This window comes from Dermacentor albipictus, chromosome 5 (assembly GCF_038994185.2).
Source record: "Dermacentor albipictus isolate Rhodes 1998 colony chromosome 5, USDA_Dalb.pri_finalv2, whole genome shotgun sequence".
NCBI classification, from domain to species: Eukaryota; Metazoa; Arthropoda; class Arachnida; order Ixodida; family Ixodidae; genus Dermacentor; species Dermacentor albipictus.
Genome location: NC_091825.1, coordinates 3848208 through 3867728, shown reverse-complemented (window position 1 = coordinate 3867728; position 19521 = coordinate 3848208). Strand labels below are relative to the sequence as shown.

Below are 19521 nucleotides of genomic sequence, written 5' to 3'. Positions count from 1 at the left end.
ACCATGCTGCATGCACTTGAGGGTGGCGGACGGTGTACTGCTTCAGCGTAACTCATTTCGGCGTGCGGTACCTGCTGTGGTGCCTCGTACTGTCCAGGAACATGGACGGCCTGTCGGACCTCGGCGCGCACCATTTCCGCAATGGAAAGTTGTCCCACAGGGGCCGTGGTCGTCTGCACCTTCTGCAGTTCCTCCTTGACGACAGCCCTGATGAGTTCTCGCAAGGCGCCAACGTCGTTACCGAGGGTAACGGCAGAGAGCTCCCTTGAAATCACGGCGTCGCGGTTGTTTTGCCTGGCCCGCTGTTGAAGGGCCTTTTCCATAGTAGTGGCTTCGTCATGGAACTCTGCAAGTGTCGTCGGCGGATTTCGAATTAGGCCAGCAAAGATTTCCTCTTTGACGCCGCGCATGAGATGGCGCACCTTCTTTGTTTCAGTCATCAAAGGGTCCGCACGTCTGAACAGCCGATTCATGTCTTCTACGTACGCAGTCACTCGCTCATTGGGGCCTTGAATTCTTGCCTCCAACGCTAACTCCGCTCTCTCCTTCCTGTCCGCCCTGGCGAAGGCATTGAGGAACTGCCTACGAAATTCTTCCCATGACGTCAGTGTCGCCTCGTGGTTCTCAAACCATATTTTCGCGGAATCTTCAAGAGCGAAGTACACGTAACGTAGCTTACGCTCGTGGTTCCAGTCGTTGAGGTTGGCAACCCGGTCAAAATGGTCAAGCCAGTCATCGGCGTCCTCGGAAGCACTTCCGTGGAACAGATTCGGCGTCCGGATGTGATTAACGACAACGTGCGATGCTGCAGGAGTGGCGGGAGGTGGTTGGGTCGTCATTTTAGTTCGTTCAGGTAGCAGACCGTGCTGTGGCTGGAGTCCCTGGAGGCGTCGGCTGGCACGTACGTGCACAGGGGTAAGCTCGGTTGAACTACTCGCCGGGCTTAGGTCTGGGGTATGCTCCGGAGATCTTAACATCGACCGTACCCAGCACTTCCACCAGAAATGTCACCCAGCTATGGCAACTAAAACAGTTTAGCACCGACAGACTGGGACAAAACGTCTGCCTTGAGCGATGGCTGGTCCTCGGACAGCCCGCGCGCAACCACGAACTTCGTCGTTCTCGCCTTAAGGGTCTGGTGTCAACACGTGCAAACCTATTTCGCTTCAATATTACTGTATAGAATTCATGCATACTTTATGCCCACCGTTGCTTTTGGAGTGCTTTTTATTGCTGTTACTGGACAACTCGCGGTCTTCCAAGCCCGTGATTGCGTCTGATATGTTTCTTGGTGACTAATAAATTATAATGAATTAGATGGGAATCCCCATTGTCCCTTTGTGCAGCGTTGAACGCAAGTCTCCATAATGCCAGAAACATTTGACGTAGCTCTTTTGCCACTAGCCTCGCATGTAAAACAACCTCTTGACTGGGCTTTCATAATGAAAGCAATGCATTATTGTGTCTAATACGGTGGCCTTGCCGTTTCCAGCGTGACCAAGTAAAAGAAAAGAGAATACTCACTGGTGTGGAGGTGTTGCCAGCTTGTGTTGATAGTAAAGGTAGCTCTGACAATATTGTTGCTAGAACAAAATGTGATTTCATTTTTATATCTTATTAACCATTGACAATTTTTGTCCCACCCCCCTTATTTATTCATATTTTATTTATTTATTTATTTACATATGCTGCAGCCCAACAATATAGGGCTAGAGCAGGAGTGGGAACGTTATACATTACACATTAAAAACACATACACAAAGAGAAATGATAAAAAAAATCGCTTTGCATGTTAGCAGAGTGCTTACCAGTGCTATAAAATCTTTTGGTGATAATGAACGAACGTTACCAGGTGGAGAATCTCAAAGCTCTATTGTACATGGAAAAAAAACTTTTAATGTGTTAGTATGAGCATAACACATAATTATAGAGAGAGATGGAGAAACTGCCCATTAGAATCGAATACACTAATCTGGAAGGGCTGTTGTTCGGCCACCTATGATAGTTACGCGATTCTGGTGATCACCTGTGCAGGCCTCTTTGCAAAAGCGCTGGAAGGGCTGGACCTGAAGGGCCTCATCTCCAACGTTGGCTCTGGTGTGGGCTCTGGACCAGCAGCGGCTGCGGCACCAGTGGCAGCAGCGGCTGCTCCTGCAGCAGGTGGTGGCAAGGCCGGTGAGTGTCATTTTAAAATGGCCAGGGTCGAAGATGTGGGAAACTAAGCATGAATAAATTACACAGACACATCTACTTGACATGTTGTTCTGTGTGCAACATTCACCATTGTGCATCGCTGGTAGCTTGCAAATTTTGCGGCACAGTTGGCAAGTTTTCTCATTCTGCCAACAAGCCTAGAGGCACGAATTATCTGTGTGGGTTTATTGAACAAGCAGTTCGGTCCCCTAAAAGCATGCTGGGTGATTCCACGAGAGATCAAACATGCATGTCCCCTGGATATTATTGTTTGGTCTGTTTTTTTGTCATCTATGAATATTTAAACTGCATGTAGCTGAAAATTTTATTCCCGAAAAGCGTTTCTAGCAAGCAACAAAAGAAAAAAGAAATTTGAAGATGGCAGTGCGAGTGCCCTCCTATTGTTTACAATATATTTTCAGATTTCACAGCCAAATTAAAATGCAAACTGAAGACAGTGTCGAAACGCTTTTCGGCTCATTTTATAACAGCGGGCCTACGCTGGGCCCCCTGAGCTACAATTCTAATGTAAGAAAATTTCAAACAGGGCCCAAATTGGAACAATTTTTTTGTGACTGATGCGCCTTGGTGCGTTTTCTGTATCACACGGAAACTTGAAAAAAGGAACATAGAATGTTCTCTTCGTAACATTTGCTTACAAAAATAGTTAAGGGGGGACCTGGTGCACGAGCAGAACTTTATTGTTATTAACTCTGGAGATTTGAAACTTTCAGCTCATATTCAGTTTAGTGAGCTGATCACAAGTGTGTAATCAGTTTTTTTTTCCTATGTTTAATGAAAAAAAGAAGTTCTGCAATTTTTAGTATCATAATTTTGGGAGGTGACTTGAAAGAAGTATATCGTACTGAGGTAGCTAAAGTTAACTAGGTGTGTTTTTGAGTGTTTGTAGAGTCCACATATAAAGTTTCGTATTTCTATCTACATATTAGCCAAGGTTATCCGAATTCGAATTACCAACTTTGCAACACAATTTTTTCTTGTTTTAATTGTAAGATTTGAAAAGGTTGCATTGGACTAGCATACTGTAATATAGTTTTCTTGCACTTGTTGACTGATTAGCATTGAGAAAATTAGTGCAAATCCCACGCACTGTGGGAATCGATGTAAGCGAAGATTTCCGTGCTTGGTTGCTTTGATTGACAATTATTAGCGGTGATGATGGCTAAAGCTTAAGGGGGGACACGGATCTTAAAAGGCCAAAAATCACGAAAAAATCGACCTTTTTGAACCTGAAATTTTCGAATATAGAACCATTTTTGCACTAATTTGTGAAGTTTCTAGCTTCACTTATTATTTCCGCTGCAAATTCAGTTTGTAACACGCCTGTGAGGAGAATCTGAGCGCAGATTTAATGTTGAATTCCAATGGCGGAGTCAGAGCAGCCGACGGACTCCGCGAGCGAGCACTCGACTCTGCCGTAGAGCAACTCCTCCAGATCCGCGAGTGGAACACAACCTGCGCCGCCGGAGCAAGGCGGAAGCGGAAGTTCTATACTGAGTTACCCAGGATACCTTGCGTGTTGTCATTTCCTGCCGCTATTTGCTCCCAGCACCGCCGCCCCGGTCACTTGTCTCTTCAGCGCCGTTCACCTGTTGTTTTTTCAAAAGTGCGGAATGGATATCTTGCCAAGCGTGCAGCAGCTTTTGCTTCCTCGCGAGTCGTGACCGGTGGCGCCTCCCAGCAGACAAACGTGGTAAAGGAAATACGTCACGTAGAGTTCCGGTCCACTCCGCCGATTTTGGCGGAGCATCTTTTTCTGCTCCACGGAGTGACTCCCACTCTGAATCGCGTCTGACTCTGTCATTGGAAGAGACTTGCTCCGAAACGAGCAGAAAAACTTGCTCCGACTCCGCCATTGGAATTCAACATAAGCAAAAATGTCATTTTTTCCGTGTCGAACCTTTGCCGTAGCACACGGGTTATCATGGTCATCTTAGTCTCGTTTGAAAGAGCCGCCCTTCACCTTCAATTTCCCGCCGTTGCTGGCTGTCCTTGCTCATTGGCTTTCTATAAAAGACGCGTCATCGAGATGTACCAACGCACGATTGTATTGGCTGCTCGGCGCACGTGACAGTCTAGGCACCCGATTGGCCTAACAGCCTTCCTGTCGTCTGCTTCACACTGTCGAGATGCACACAAGCGTGCGCCATTTGGTCTTGGTGCTGTCGGCTGACTGCAGCTATGGTTTGGCCGATCAAGAAGTTCAGCACCAAGAACAAATTTGCGAAGCGAGTGAGGCGATCGCTATCGGAGAACTTAAAAAAGTGTCCCATGACCACTCGGGGCAACGAGGATGATGACTTCGCTGCGATCGGCAGTGCAGACGTCGAAGCGGTCGCCGCTGCCGCCACGGTAGGCATAACGGACGCTAGACCTATGAGCTCGTCAGCTGCCGACAGCATCGCAGAGAGCGGCCGCATGAGTCTTGCGACACAAACTTTGCTGCCACAACAGTTAGAGGATGAGAAGAAGGAAGCAGAAGAGAAACTTCGGGAAATGTCATCCGTGGCAGCGACAGAGCGGAAGTGAAATCTTATCGCTAAGCACGCCGACACCGTGGTTACCCGCCCCCCCCCGACGAAACGGCCTTCGCCATTGTGCACTTGGAGGCGGTGAACGCACTGATACTGCGTTTACAGTGCAAGATTTGTAAGGGAGGTGCACAAATCATGAGAGGTGAGCGGGAATATGGTCTTGCCGTAAAGCTTCAGTTCGTGTGTACAAACTGCGACGACGTATCGTCAAAGTGGAGTTCGCTGCGTGTCGATGGAGATCAAAAGATCAACCTGTTTACCGTGAACCTGCTCGCCACTAGTGCAATGCAGGCTACTGGCAGTAGGCAAACTGCATTGAACGACGTGTTTGCGACGATGAACATTGCGCATCGATCTCCATACGAAAACGTGGCAGATGTACGTAGAGAAGAAACTTGCACCTGCTGCTACTCTTGCTGCTGAGAAACTGATGATCGAGTGTGCAAGTTCAGTTTGTGAGACTTATGTGGAACTGAATTTGGACAACCCGGGAAACATCGCCGTGTCATACGAGGGATTGTGGATGACACGTGGACATTCGTTGCACATCGGCGTCGGTACCGTGATCGAACTCATAGGCGGCCTTGTTTTAGACTACGTCGTTCTCGGCAACTTTTGCGCAGGGTGTGAAATGGGCCCGAAGGAGGGTGACCCTTACGTAAAGTGGAAAGAGGACCATGTGTGCCAAATTGCATCATACGGCTGAGGTGTGACAAGCGTGCCCAAAAACTATCGAAATAAGTTTAGTAACAGTGGGGCTCATGAAAGCATTGGAAACTTCTCCCGGTATGATTCATTAACTCAAATTAACTACACCAGGACGGCAGAGCTGCTTTTTTCACTAACTGCGTCACACGTCTCGGTTCTGTGCCATAAAAGACTAAATGACTTTAAATGCATTGCAGACTGTCAAACAAAATTTCTCGCCTTGCCGTAGTCTAATAGTGCAGTGGTGCCATGTCAGAAGTGCAGGGGGAACCCAAGAATGCACCGGAAGCCTAACTCTCTTCGTCCAAACGAGATGGGTCCCCAAACAGGCGAACTTCACATGTGCAACCAGCCTTACTTGCTTCGGTGGCCTGACTGGCACATGACGCATGCATCATTTGCGCCTGGCGTGCTGTTAGCTTGTTGCTAGGTAACACAATAAAAATAAGTTGCAATGTTTAAGTTTATTTATGTGCAAAACTTTCTTGTTCTAGCGGGAAAGAATCTTAAAAAATAACACGCCCGTAACTTGTTTATTTTTTTGCCCATGCTCGCGTCAACTAATGGATGACATTAAGGGGAGACGCTCCTCAGAAACCTTTCTTTTTAAATGTTATTGCTAGGCAAATGAAAATTGTACCACTTAAATAGCTTGATATCCTCATTACAAATCTGTGTTTAGTTTTAGGATAGCTCGATGCTTTCATGTCCTAAGTGCCATGCATAAGTGAGAAACGGTGCATGTTTGTACAGCTACTGGACCTAACAGTTGGCATGATATAGCAGTGCAAGATGGCGTTTCTTGTCCCCAACACTCCAGTGAGTGCTAATAACCAAAATAATGCATTTCCCTTGACAGGCAACATATTGAGATAATTTCATATCTGATGCTTCATTTTCAGTGACTGGTACCCAAGGGTATTGAACATTTCCATTATTAAATATAAACTGGTTGCGCTAAAACCTAGATCAGTGCATCCTACACATCTTAAAGATGATGCACACCAAATTTGGTCTTGATTGGACCACAATAAGTACATCAAATGTTGTGCACAAAAGCCATGTTTGGCCGAAAATATGAAGCTGAGAAAAACGTCATTGAAAGTTGTAAAAGTTCTTTATTTGTGTTGTAGCGCTGAAATCTATATAAAAATTGCACATAATGCAGGCCAGGGTATTTAGATCCAGTGCACTACTTTAGAATTCACCTGCGCCATATCTTGTTCTCTCATAGAGTCTTCGTGAGCGCCATGCTGACCCACATCCTATGCTGTTACTTTCCGAGCCAACTCCAAGTTCAGCCACTGCTTTTGTAGCAGCGAGATGCACTTTCCTTGTTATGGCGGTGAACGACTTATGGTGCATCGGTTTTGGTAAACCAACAACTGCACAAAATCGGACGAGTTGATTGTGTCCAGCTCTAAATGCGCGCGCTGCAACCACTGCCTTGATATTCACGGCGAAACTCTCTCTTGGGCTGGCCGAAGGGCGCGCTCCACCGTTAGCGCCGTCTACCGGAGATGCACGCCACGACGAATACGTTGACTTGATAACGGACGTGTTACACGCTGCATTGTTGCAACACAACCCCAAAAACGACGCGAGTCGTTTCCGTTTTTTGGACAACTCGCGGATAAAAAGGTCGCGCCGTCCGCACGCCGGCGGACATGCCGCGGCGCTCACGTTTCCGACGCTGCTCCTATCTTGATCGTCGAAGATTATCTACTTTTCTCCTATGCGCTGCGCTGTCAACGAAACTTGAGCGGCCGGCCGGCTCTGAACCGTCGAAAGCGTTGCCGTCACCTAGGTTAGGCTTAGCTGCCGCGGACGTCTCCATTGCACGCCGCTTGACTTTGCGGCGAGTCCCCTTGAACTTGTGCTTCGAACGATACTTTCGAGATCGAAAATCGCGTTTCTTCACGGGATCTATCGAAACAAGGAGCAGAAAAATGCCGAAAGCCTGGGAACACGTCGAGAGAGCGGCGCGTCGCAAGAAGAGCAGACAACCTGCGGCCGCGTCGCGCGCTAGCAGCCAATGGCGTGGCTGGAATCGCACCACGTGAGTTAGAAATCCAGCGAAAGCGCTTGGTTTCGGCGGAGAAATGTTGTTTTTATTATTACTTCCCGGGGAGATTGTGACGCGGCAAAGCCGATCTCGGAGAGAAAAAGTGTAGGCCTGCTGCCTTGCACAAACCCAATGGCTTGCGACGCCGCGATTTGACGCATCACGCGCTGGAAAATCGGCCAGATTTGCACCTTTTCTTGCCACCTCGAGTGCTTTCACCGAGTTTATTTATTATTTACCGATCATTTACGGCTCTGATTTCTTTATATATGAAAGAGGAGGGATCAATCTTGTTGAAACAGTCGAAAACATAAAACTGACTTCTTTAATGAAAATCGCCGTTTTTCGACCCGCGTCTCCCATTAATCTGCTTTTTCGGACACCTGTTTATTCGGACATTACTGCAGTCCCTGTGAGGTCCGAATAAACGGTCGGCGACTGTAAATACGTTATTAGAAAGCCTGCTGGTGCCAGGACACTACAGCAGCCGGTGGCCAAGAAGTAGGCTGGGCTGGGTACTTGTCCGTCCATGCCGTGAATGCCACCAACACCGCACTGTACCTCACATGCACCTGTTGGCATGTTTTGCTAGTGTGCTAACACTTAAAAAAAAATGTCCAGTTGAGCCCAGTGAATTTCGTTTACTACTATGTTCTGGTCACAGAGGCTAGTGCAATTGAACGGTATGGAATGTTCTTTTGTTGTTTGCCTATTATGAACACACTATCAAAAACCATTGGAACCTGCAAGATCAGTTGACTCCATTTCCTGTGCTTGAGTATGGTATTAGTTTGGGGGAGCTGCTGGCATTCCATGACAGTGTATTCTTGCCAATGAACTAGAAAGCAGTGACGAGACAAGACATCCGCAGGCGCAGACTTCGAACCAATTTTCTTTTTATTAGTGAGTTGGCCAAAATTTTTATGCACATATGATATGATATGCATTCAGTTGGCACCAAAAAGTGAGAAAATGACAAAGAACCTTTAAACAGTCAAATGGCTTGTAAGATAACGTGTTGTTGGGTTGGTTGGTTCATGATTTCACTTGAAAATTGTAACACGCTAACACATGCAACCACAAAGTAACAAGGACGAGACAAGTAACAAGGTCCTTGTTACTTTGTGGTTGCATGTGTTAGCGCTGTTACAATTTTCAAGTCAAGTACGCACCAACTCGGCCAGGAAGAAGTCTTAATGGTTGGTTCATGTTGACTGGAGATAAGTGCAAATACTTTAGACAAGGTACCGACGAGAACAAGAACTTGTAAAAATGGTCATTGGAGATTGAGGTAGAGTGAGTTGCTCAACAACTGCTGCTGTCTGTGCAGAGGCCAAGAAGGAGGAGAAGAAGGAGGAGTCTGAAGAGGAGGATGACGACATGGGATTCGGTGAGCACACACACACAGCCTGTGCAGTGCCGGTGGCATGCCTTTCACAGCATGCACATTGCTGTAGTAAATGCAGTGGAACCTGGATATTTTGAACTTGAAGGGGATTGCAAAATGGTTCAATACAGTGTAGTCCACTTGCAACAATATCAAGAACCAAAAATACAATCATTGTAACTGTATCTGGACTGTCATTTAAGGGGGAACACGGGTTGTGGCGACCAAAAATCGCGAAAAAAACTCGATTTTTTTTATTGCATTTTTGGAATGTACAGCTATTATTGCATCTATATTGTTAATTTCATACCGATAACATCAGTATTTTAGCCGCAGTGACGCCTTATACGACATGTACTAGCTGAATTTCAGGTGGAACTTGCGCTGAAACGGCATATTTTCCGAAACGCGCGCCTGCTCTTCCACGTGCGCTAGCGCGGACATCTTGGTCTCATTTGAAAGAGGCGACTTTTCCCATCAAATTCCCGCCAGAACGGGCCCCATTCAGCCATTGGCCACTTAGAAAATGCGCGGCAAAAGAAGGTACTAGAACGCCCTCCTATTCGTCACTCGGTGCACGTGACTTGAGCTTGCCTCCCGATTGGCGGAACTGCATGGCCATCGTCTGCTCCGCGCTTGGAGCCGCGCACTGAGGTGCGCCATCTTGCCCCAGTGTCAACGCGATGTCTGAAACGGAAGCGCAAATTTCGAACGCGGTACAAGTATGGTGCACAAAAAGTGCGACGAACGCTCATCGAAAACTTAAAAAAACGCTGCTCAACACTGCAAAACGCCCAGGACGCCACTACCTCAGCATCCGATGCCGAAATCGTCGATGCAGCAACGACAGGCCTAACGACCGCATCCGCTGCTGCGGATACTGTGACAAGTCCGCCTGCCGCGGACCCTTCGATCAGCTCTCGCGTACGGCAAGATACGATCTACCGGCAACCCTCCGAGCTGGAGGAGGAGGAAGCGAAAGCCAAAGCGAAGCTATCGGAGTTGTCTTCCGCTCCAGCGACGGAAAGGAAACGCGAGTTCGTGGGTGACAGTACCGACGATGCACTTCGCCCGCCTGATGGGACTACGTTCACGATTGTGGATTTGAGTGCCGTGAACACTTTATTAGCGTTTGCGAACTGCAAAATCTGCAATGGTGCTTTAGAAATCGTCCGAGACGAGCGGGAATACGGACTCGCGCTCGCTTTGAAGCTGCGTTTTATGTGCGCAAACTGTGGAGAGATTGCGTCGGTGTGGAGCTCGCCGCGCGTTCACAGTGCTGAAGGAATGAAACCCTTTGCTGTGAACGTTTTGGCTACGCGTGCCATGCAGGCAAAGGGGGACCGGCAGACCGCATTCAATGACGTTTGTCTCGTTGATGGGCATCGGCCGTCGGGCTCTTCACACGAAAACGTGCCAGAGCTATGTGAAGACGAAGTTGACGCCAGCGGCCGATCGCGCGGCGCGTAATCTGACGTGCGCGCGGTCGGTTCGCGAACTTTACGCCGAAATGAACGTGGGTCATACTGGGAACATCGTTGTGTGCAAGGGAAAGGGCCTCAGAGGCCATAATGAAAGAACTATGTCTAAATGCGAGCGAGCAAAGTCGCACCCTCATGCCCGAGAAAGATAGGCGTCAAATGGCAGCATCAGCCAAGAAGTGCAAAGCATGAGAAAATTTGTGCCAGTCCCTCAAAAAGCGGCACACAGGGGCTGGGAGTCAGCAGGACTACATGCCTGGTGCCTACTGAGCTGTTCCAGCTGTAAATTTGTAAATAAAGTAGGGTTTTGCACGTTTTCTCACTTATCTCAAAACATGTTTATGGCTCACTTCACTAGACTGTCGGAGTGATAGCTCATGATCTACAACAGCTAGAGCGCTAATTCTTTCTTTAGCAGAAAGCCTAATCTACATATTAAAAAGTGCTGAGAGCAGAATTTCAAATTTGTGCATATGTATATTTCCATTTTATGAATTTTCTTTTGGTGTGGTAGCCTTAGGTCAAGGAAAGAATTTTGATCACCTCCTGAATGGCTAATTAAAATTTGATTTGAAAACTTTTTGCAGCATTGCAGTTATTGCACATTATAGTATCTAGCCATGCAATAATATTCACTTTCTGCAGAGCTGTTTTTTTTTCATTGTCTCCGGAAACAATAGAGTGGCAGCACGGTCAATCTCCTGAACTAATGAACCTACAACAAAAATTATTGCATATTTGAAATCAGCACGAAAAACTATGTAAGCTTGTGCATTTTCATCAGATTTGGCCATAAGATGCAGGAAATAATCGCCACAACCCATGTCCCCCCTTAAGGGGAGAGTGGGTTCCAAAGCCAACTTTTTAAAATTTTAGTGTGAACTGGATGATATTTAACTGTGCAGTTTTTTCTGCTGATTGCAATCTAATTAGATTTTGTATATTTGCATTAGAACAAGCGATGCAAAGTTTTTACTACAGAAATTCAGTCAATTTCTTAGGTGTCTTTTCCAAGCTTAGGGGGGGAGGAGGGGATCAGAATTAACTTTTTTGTTTCTTGATAGAAAGGGTTGAAATTTGGCACACACACTGCACATTGCAATAAAGAGACAAATCTAAAATTTCATTAGGATATCTTAATCAGTTTTTGTTTTATAATAATTTATAAGTTCCTTGCTTGTGGAAAGCCTGGCACAGTAACGAAACATGATAGGGAGCTGGGAATACTTTGCATGTTTGCCCAGATGTCTAATCTACATCAAGACAGTGTCCGATTTTTTTTTAGTGCGCTAATAATTTTTTGCTCAACATAACATGCACATGACTGTGCTTCACTGCATGGAGCCATGTAGTAATTGTAAAATAATTAAATAATGGAAAGATAAAGAAACATTTCAAGACTGTCTTTAAGTACAGTACAGCTTGTGGATCACAGCATAACAAACTGGACCAAAATCGGTCCAGCCATTGTTGTGCTACGCTTTCCACGAGCGAGGTGATTGACAAAAAAAGTGCAATTGAAAAAACTGGCTGCAAAGTTTTATAAGCACTGCAAATTTATTAAGAAGCACCAGGGCTGCAATATTTTGAATCATTGCTGTCAGACATCTTCTTACACCTTTGCCTCTTTGTTTGGTGGGCTTTAGATGCCTTCTTCAGGCGTTCTTTATTCTTTTCTTGCGCCGTCTGGAGTAGTGCATGACCACCATTTTCACTGCCAGACCGAGCCTGGTGTCGCAGTGCACACCCACAGAACACTGTTGGCATCTTGGGCACAGAGTATTAGAGATCAAAGAGTTCATCGCGGAAACAGGCATAATAATGAAATCAGTGACAAGGGGCCGAAATTTGTTCTTGGCATTGCTGCTTCCGCTCAGTCGCGGACACTGCGCGAAGCGAGTCGCGAACGCTGCATGCTTGCGCTTCTGCAGTCACCGCTGACACAAAACGCAGCTCGAGGCGTGTCTGAATCGTGCGACGATTCGTTTGGTGAGCCTTGAGTCACTATACAGTATGTAGCTCGTCGACGGCTGGGGCTCACTCGCAGGCTGCATGTCCCTGTTGCACGGTGCATCGGAAACGCACACCGTCTCTGCCGGCGATGGAGACCTTCGACCCGCGTCGCCTCCAACAACACGATCTCGGTTGCTGACTCGCGCGGCCGTACGCACAGGTGCGAAAGCCCCCGTTGGCACGTCTTCCGGCGGCTTGGTTATCAGTGTCGATGCCACCGGGCGATTGTCGGCTTCGCTGCTGGAATCGCACGGTGCAAGATAACGCGGCACGTTATCCGCGTGTTCAGTCGGGTTCTCCACTTCTCCCGCTGGCCGCCGTCTTTTTCTCGCCGTAGGAGGCTTGCGCTTCCATTTTCCGAAGGCATGCTTCATTTAAAAGTTCTTATTGAACGAGCGACGATCCATCACTGACCTGGGAGCTTTCATAAATCCGAATTCTGCAAGTGTCAAATGAAGAAAGACGCCGGCGTGGTTTTCAAAGCAGACAACTGTGGTCCGCTGTGGTTGCCAGCTTGGCTGCTGCTGCAGCAGCAACCAATGGCAAGACGCCTTTCAGTACGGCAACCAATCGGAGGCCCGCTTTCATCGCAGGGCCCGTGTAACTGCCTCTAGCAGACCCGCGCTTCTTTTGTGTTTGTGAATTTGTTACAAGATGGCGACGGCCGAAGAATTCAGAAACGGAATGGTGAAACTTCGAGCTTTCGAACGATACCAAGATGGTACCAAGTTCGGTGGCGGGAAAGACGAGTTAGGGCTCCGCGAACTGCGGTGATTATACGTGATTTAAAGCTGCTCTCTCGCCCTACGCACTGATAAATTAATTTTTGGGGGGTACTTTTCGTGCGTTTTCAGTCAAACCATTTCGATACAATGTAGATGAGGCATTGCAGATACCGAAACGCGTCGTTGCCAAAAATCGATCTTTTTTGTGATTTTCACGATCTGATCCCCACGTCCCCTCTTAAGAAGATCGCTTGACGATTATTTTCATGGCTGCAATGGGGTGAAAGGGCAGCGTCTGCTTAGCCATGCAAGTGACACTGAGCAGGTAGATAGAAACATTGTATGTGCTCCCGGAAGAATCGTTGGCACACACAATGTGTGTTAGCGAAAAGCATTTTTTGTTTCCCACAAATGTTTGCTACAAATTCATGTTGTCTCTGATCGTGACAAGACTTCCATCGACACTGTGCAGAAATGAACAAAATATATCGCCGCATAGCACAAGTACGACATGCACACACAACTTTAACTAGTACGTCGCCTACAATATAGAATGGAGGCAGCAATGTAAATAGCTTAGCCATTTTTAACAGTGCTCAAGAGACGGAAGTTGAAAGTATTAGTAATCATTTCTGCTTCTGCAATGCCGGCACGACCAAGACGCAGGCATGTATCGTCCAGTAACTCGATCGATCGGTGCAGTGGTGATGCAAGAATTAACTCTGGTCATGTTCAATGCATCGTGCACATACCGTATTTACACGATTGTAGGTCGACTTGAATGTAAGTCGACCCCTCATTTCGCTTGACCGGGAAAAAAAAAATGGGAGCATACCTGAGGGCGCATTCGATAACGAGAATTTATTAGTAGCTGACATGGTCACTGGACTACTCGTCTTTACTAGTGGTACCATCGTGATCGTTGCTGAGGTCCCACAGCGCGTTGTAGTCCAGCGAAATTTCAAATTTGGCAAACGACCGCACCAGGACATCTGGCAGAACAGCAGCCCACGCCAAATGCACCCAACCACACGCAGCCGTCAGGGAGGCTCTTTTGACAGGTCCGGTTGGCGTAATTTCGCAATCTTCTGCCACCAGCCACTCGTTGTTCTCACGGCGAAGCAGAACCTTAAAATTAAGGCGAAGGTCCGGGCTTGTTTCATGACCATGTCGCACTTCACTGGCAGGGACCGATCATGCATTTCAGTGACGTACGCCGCAAGCTTAGCCTACAGCTCCGGAAATCGTCCAGACTTCAGCACGTGGGAAAATTCTCACTTGCGTCACAGGGTGAAAATTTCGCTTCGCTGCAGTCGCCACTCTCGCACCTCACGTTTAGAAACATCGAAATTGCGGCCCGCTCCGCAGTGATTTGTTTCTTCGACGTAAAGGATGGCAGCCCTCTTGAACGCTGCTGTGAACGAGTGCCGAACGATTAGTGGGCCTGGAGCACTCATGACAACTGGGGAAGCATAGAAGTAGCACGTAGCCGGCAGTCAAGTGGAACACGCCAAAAAGTTGGGCAAACCAACTTGCATACCAATGCCTTTAACAGAGAAACCTGCGAGCGGTGTCTGCTCTTCCCACGAACTACTGATACTCCCCGCAAGCGCCGCCCTTCTGAGGGTGCCGCCGCAAATCGGAACAGCGGCGCTTCCATCAACTATTGACACCCCCCCTCATGAGTGTTGCATGCACTGTAGGACTCTAAAAAATGTTGGAAAACCCTTCCAAAACATGAACAAACACGCGGGATAGCGAAAAGATACGGGTAAGGCCATAGAGCAAACATAAAATTGTAACTACGTAGTAGCTCCCGTTGGTATAGCTTTTTTTGGCGGGGCCATGTTTTGGTTTCGATTGTAAGTCGACCCCCCAACTTCAGACTTTCAAATTTAAAAAAAGTGGTCGACTTACAATCATGTAAATACGGTATTCAATTTCTCGGCATGCGTGACCTTCGGCCACTGCTAGCGCACACACAAACGAAACACGAGAAAGGAGATGGGACAAGTGCTGGTTAAACTGAGTTTTTGTATGAATAAAATGATTCTCTACTGAGTAATAATCAAATTCATGTGGGTTACATATCGTCGTACACTCGGGGGTGATCAATGAACGAGATCGCTTTGTTAGCCAGTTGTTTACTTCGTTCAGCGCACCGCAGTAGTCCATGTATATCATCTGCTTTTTTTTGTACCATTTTCTTGCGCTGTGGAAAAAACACTTTCTTATGGAAACTTCAGCTCGTATTAGCTGGCACTGGTGCCAAAAATTAACATTACGGTTAAAATATTGATTTAGAATGCGTAAAATTTGGTGAAGTGTTAGTATAATAGGTGGAAATTGCTGAACATTGCTGACAGCATTCTTTCTGGTGGAGCAGTATTTTTTGGTCTGTCACTTTCGGAGGTACATCAGTGAAAGCCATCGACTGAGTCCCTTCGCGCAAATCTACCTGCAGTGACACCAAATCCACACACGATGCCTGTTTGTTAACAAAACCAGTATTTAGAAGCAGGGCATCTCTATTCTGAGACGATCACTCAATCGCTGCAGGACGTGCGACAACCCGCAGTGCAGCTGCCATCTCCAGCGCCATAAACAAGCTCATTTAGCTGTGATGTGCATTTCTTTGTTTTTGCGGCACTGTGCCAGGTATGCAAAAACCAGTCGCTCATTGGTTAAGGCATGCAGCCATGACATGTTTACCGGTGCTTGGTTGTTTTTGTAAGCGAAAATTGCAGCACACATGCAAGTGTAATGCAGCATTTGAGGACATTTTCTAGTATGCCACCTTTTTGAGCAGGTAAGATGCAAAGAAACGTTTCGATGAATTTCGTTAAGGCGGTATTGCAGTTCAGCAACACTTGGGTGTTGATAGAAAAATGCATTGAATCCTATGGACGTTTACCAGGGAGGCGAAAATGTTTCGTTATTGTGGGTTTTGACACTATGAAATGGTGATAGCAGATGTACAATCTGCCCTGTGGAGATGCAGTACCCACATCTTGCTGTGTGAACGAGAGCTTGTGGCCTCCTCCTCCTGCCCAAGAGCAGGCTTCTGGAGAACAGGCCATGGCTGCACAAGACACACAGCACGTGAGGCTTCTGTGGCTGTGCACAAACATCACAGTGCAGGGAATGCCTGTGTGGCAGTGCACACTGCCTGCTTTTGACAAGCTTGTAGTGCATCGTGCTTCCCAAAGAGCTCCAATCAGACTGGAGGCACTGCATAGATGATTCTTTAGAAGTTTTGTCCTGCACAGATTAGTGAAATTAGAGGTAGCAACCGTGACTGTTGTCAGTCTGTCTGCCTAGGGCAGGAGGAGGCAGAAACAGGTGGAGCATTCAAGAGCCAGAAAGTGTTATAAACTGTGATGCCATGGCTTCTTGCTTGTTTTCCGTATGGAGTTGTTTAAATGAGTTCAGCAAGCCTCCTAAAGTGATTGAAATTGAAAATGGCATGCTTTCATTAAGAATTTTGAGTGAGATGTGGCCAAGAGAGTAGCCACTCCTGTAGAGCCTGACATGTTCAAAGCAGTCAGAAAGCTGTGCAAGCAGCTCTATCAAAGCTAACTGTTAAAAAAAAAATACAAAACTGCACATTAATGTTATGTTTGACAAAGGCTAAGCATCATCAATCAAGGCTGAAGAAGTGTACTCAAGCTTCATTTTGAAAATAATCACCAACAGGGAAAAGAGATGTAGGCTTTAGTATGCACTTGTTTAACTTGTTCACCACTGTCTCCCAACATACGCCACACCAGAGTGCTCATATATCAAAGCCTGCTTGTGCCAGGGGGAGACTACAGTAGCCGGTGGCCAGGAAGCAGGCTGGGCTTGGCACTCGTGGTCCGTCTGTGCCATGAACCCCACCAACATTTCAAACTGCAAAACAGCTGCAGTCGAAGCCCGCAATAACACATTCTTGCTCAAAGAAATATTTTCGTATCCCCGGCGAATGCCCATAAGATTAAATCCATTTTGTAACTTTACAACGAAATGTCGCTGTACTACAATCCCGCATCAGCAAAATTTCCCTGCCGCTGCGAGGGAAAGCCTACTTTTTGAGGGCGATTTTTCATGACGCTTGACTTTTGATATAAATGTAGTCACTGCTATTTTTGTTTTATGTAAGTGTAATTTTTGCTATACATACTTGTAACTATACCGTATTTGGAAATTGTTTGATATAGAGGATAATTAGATGTAAACAGGTTCAATATAGCCGGGTTCGACTGTGATGTGTGTTGTCTACCAAGAAGCTTGTCATGCAGGACTTGTTTTTGTCTAGATAGTGGCATCACTAGTACCAACTGAACAATTTTTCCTTGAGCTTGGAACAGTAATTTTTATCTAGTGAGGTACTTCTTTAATTTGCATTGGAACCAAATCAATGTATCAGATTGCCTTTTTGTAATTCTGAAAGATAGGGGCAAATTCATTTCACAGTGGGAATTTGACAGCTGCCTTAGCAGGCTCTTAAGCTATGTCATGAGCTGGGACAGTTTTTGATTGCGGCCTCTTGCCTTCTGTGTCCCAATTTTGTTGTGTGATGTTGACTGGCTCTTTTTTGATTCTCTGTCCAGGTCTCTTTGACTGAAGAGGCAGATCCTGTGGAACTGTTGCGCAGCCTGTGAATAAAGCTCAGATTTACCAGTAGTGCTGGTAACAAGACTTTTGCAACTGCTTGCATCTCAAGTTCTGCAGTCTAACTATCTGGCCACCCAGCAACTTTGTGCTCTAGCTGCATTTGCAATCAACACAGTGCATACAATGTGCAAGTGAGAAATCAGTGTGCTATGTAGTTGGGTGCAAGGGTGGCGTCACAGAAAAACAATCAGACATGGGCACCTTCATCTGCCCTCTCTACCCGCCCGCGCTGCTAAGCATGAGGTTGCGGGATCAAATCGCGGCCAGATTTTCATGTGGGTACATCAAATGTTGCCTGGTGGTCAAAATAACCTGCCTCACAATCAAATCATGGTTTTGGCGCAAACAACCCCAGAATTCAATCTGCCCTCACATTGTGAGGGAGGGTGCAGCAATGACGCAAGGGTAAATGATAAAAACGTGATTTGTATTGTACAGGAAAGTCCCTCTGATCTTATACACGGTGGGTTTAAAGCAACTTTTTAAAGTGTGCTGGCACGAAGTCTCCTTAGCGCAGATGTACATAAAAGCCCCACCTGAAAGTTCTGACTGAAGTCAAAATGACTGCTGATGTTAGCTGTGGTTGAGGCCATTGAAAACTGAGCCACTGAGTGGGAGGAGTGACTGCAGCTTTTTGACATTGCTCCGACATTTGTATTTTTCACTGGTAAGCACACTCCTTCATCCGAAGTAAACAACCTGGAATTTATCTTTTCTTGATCTAGTTAGACAAAATTTGAGGTTAAGGATTTTCAGGTGCTGATAGTATTACATACCTGCCAACCCTCCCGATTTTTTACTGAACTTTCCGATTGTACGATCACTGTCTTATATCTCCCGATAAGTGGTCTCTGTTCGCGCAGTAATGGTTTTTGCGAAACCGGCACCGCGGAATCTACAGCCACATCGTAATCGTCGGCATCACCAACAACAGCTGCACTAGCACCATCGGTATCATCGACTAAGCTGCCGACTATGGTGACTAGTAAGCTGACCAAAGCCAGAGCCAATGTTGCTCTTGCATTTCATGCATGTCTTTCTCCACGGTGCATCTTGTTGCTAATGTGTGTATGATTAGTGTTAGCTAGGCCGTCTGTGTGCGATGCACCTTGTAAAGTTATAATCCTCGTGTGCTTGATGCCATGGCACTATCAAAGCCCAAGAAAAAGTATTTGCAGAAGTTTTTGTGATCTTCTGAATTTCCATGCTTTTTGACATCAAGGAAAGAACATTTTGCATTTTGTAAGACGTGTGGATGCGATGTCGTGCCTCACTGTCAAAGGCGACTTGAAACTGCAGATTTCCACGGCAAAGCATCAAAGCTATGTTCGCACCGCTGAGCAGCAAAGCACATAGTGAACTTTCTCTGGAACAAGTGCGACGAAAGTGTCATGCGGGAGGAGTGCCTGTTTATGAGATTCCTCGTCGAACACAACCTACACCTTAATGTCAGCGACTACGTTGGGCCTCTTCTACAGAAAATGCTTCCCGAATGCGGCGAGGCGAAGCGCTGTAGATGTGGACGCAACTCTGATGAAACGCAACTCTGAAGAATGCGCGCATGGCCAACCTGAAATTTATTTCACAAGCATCGCTTTCGAGTATTTATTCAGAGTTTCCTCAGCTGCTGCCCCGAGATTCCAATGAATCTGCTGAAGACGCTTTAGATGCTCTCAAAGCTGAGTTAGCCACACTACAGGCGTAGTCTTCCAGAGGACATTTGAATGAAGAAAGATGG

General features: G+C 46.6%; 1 protein-coding gene across 1 annotated transcript in view; it reads left to right on the top strand.

Moving 5' to 3' along the window:
- Window positions 1–17792, top strand: part of RpLP1 (Ribosomal protein LP1) — a 38604-nt gene extending 20812 nt beyond the window's left edge. Inside the window, exons 3-5 of the mRNA XM_070538216.1 lie at window positions 2035–2175; window positions 8852–8911; window positions 17720–17792. Of these exons, the coding sequence (XP_070394317.1) occupies window positions 2035–2175; window positions 8852–8911; window positions 17720–17733 (215 nt within the window). The 3' untranslated portion in view covers window positions 17734–17792. The remainder of the gene's footprint in view (window positions 1–2034; window positions 2176–8851; window positions 8912–17719) is intronic.
- The last annotated feature ends 1729 nt before the right edge of the window (window positions 17793–19521 follow it).